Here is a 1,671-nt window from a genome sequence, read left to right on the forward strand (position 1 = left end):
GAGAAATCTGCCGTCATCCTTATCTTTGTTTCTATCTATGTAATGTGTTCTCTCACCACCCCCCACCCTTTATCACTGGTTTTAAGCAAATGATCTGTAGTTTTCTTCATGTTCCTTGTACTTGAGGTTTATTGATCTTCTTGGTTCTAATGATTAACTTGGGGATAAAGGACAAACTTATTCTTATGTTGAGTTTTTAAATCCTTGAGTATTATATGTCTTTGTTATTTAGGTCTTCTCTGATTTCTTTCATTAGCATTTTGTAGTTTTCAGCATACATATCCTGTATGTATTTTGTTAGTTTATACTTAAGTATTTCATTTTTTAGAGTTCTATAAATGGTGGTTTTAAAAAATTTTATTTTCACATGTTTATTGCTAGAATATAAAAATATATTACATTTTTGTCCTTTGATCTTGTATCCTGCAACCTTGCTAAATTTACATATTAGCTTCAGGATTCATTTTTTACAGGTTCCTTTAGATTTTCTACACAGACATTCATGCCATCTGTTAATAGGGAAAGTATGATGCTTCCTTACTGATGTGTATGCCTTTTATTCCTTTCTCCTTTCATATTGCCCTGGATGAGACTTCCATCATGATGTTGGAGAGGGTAGAGACCAGATTTGGAGTGTAAAGTCATGGATTCGGCTTTTGGCCTCAATTGTCATTAAAAAAGCCATTCATTTTCAAGTTTAATTTTAGGCCTTTTCTTGTTCTCTCTGCTTAATTTTAAAATGTGTATCTTTCTACAACAGATGTATTGTCTAGGTTTAATTTATTTTGTTGTGTTTCCACAGACCCCCATTTCCTCTGTTAGAGGAATTGTGATGTTACTCAAGCGCCAAGCAGAGGGTGGCCATGGTTGTCCAGATGCCCCGGCCTGTGGTCCTGTCCTGGAGGGCTTTGTGTCGAATGATCCATGCATCTACATTCAAATAGAGCACTCTGCTATCTGGGACCGAGAACAGGAGGCACATCGACAATTTGCCCGGTAAAAAATCTTCACGCATGGACTCACACCCTGCTTACATGCCTGCTTTATACTAATGGAAAGTTTTTCAAGGTCCAGTTTTAATTGTTTAAACTTTTAGAAGTTTTGTGTGGGCACATGAAAATAAAATGGATCCAAGTGATAGAAATCTCTACAAATACTGGCCCTCTCTCTCCCAGAGTATCCGGAATGGAGTTCCGTTCTGTGGGAGCAGCCTGCTCCAGGACTTGAAGCAACTTCACAATGAGAAGCTAGGGAGAAAAGCATCAACCCCAGACCCTGAAAATCCCCTGTCACTGGCAGAGTCCCAGATGATTTTCCTTATCATACTTGTTCATTCATTCACAGCATTAGAAAACAAAGTTATCACTGCCTGCAAACAATAAATTGTCCTTAATACCACCAAGGATGGGACTAGTTTCAAAGCTCTATGTCTATGGAAAGAGGCAAGACCTGTCTCACCTCTTTGGACTGGCCCTCTTAGAGTCACAGAATTTTAGAGCAGGCAGGGTTCCTCCTGCCGCCCCTTCTGGATTCTGAAAAACCCTTTCTGGGATGGATCTCGTACTCTTCCTCACTGTTTCTTTGCTTAGGTTATGCACATGACTTGGGCTTCTGCCTCAAACGAAGGTATCCACTACCTTCCCAGCCCTCTGATTTTTTTTTTTTTTTTTT

General features: G+C 39.0%; 1 protein-coding gene across 2 annotated transcripts in view; it reads left to right on the forward strand.

Moving 5' to 3' along the window:
• The window catches only part of LOC105532652 (HAUS augmin-like complex subunit 3), a 191,743-nt gene that overhangs the window by 49,543 nt on the left and 140,529 nt on the right, over positions 1-1,671 (forward strand). For both annotated transcript variants that reach the window (XM_011970856.1, XM_011970855.1), the window contains one exon: positions 803-996. In XM_011970856.1, the coding sequence (XP_011826246.1) occupies positions 803-996 (194 nt within the window). The remainder of the gene's footprint in view (positions 1-802; positions 997-1,671) is intronic.

The sequence above is a fragment of the Mandrillus leucophaeus genome, unplaced genomic scaffold, assembly GCF_000951045.1.
Source record: "Mandrillus leucophaeus isolate KB7577 unplaced genomic scaffold, Mleu.le_1.0 Scaffold98, whole genome shotgun sequence".
In the NCBI taxonomy this organism is placed as follows: domain Eukaryota; kingdom Metazoa; phylum Chordata; class Mammalia; order Primates; family Cercopithecidae; genus Mandrillus; species Mandrillus leucophaeus.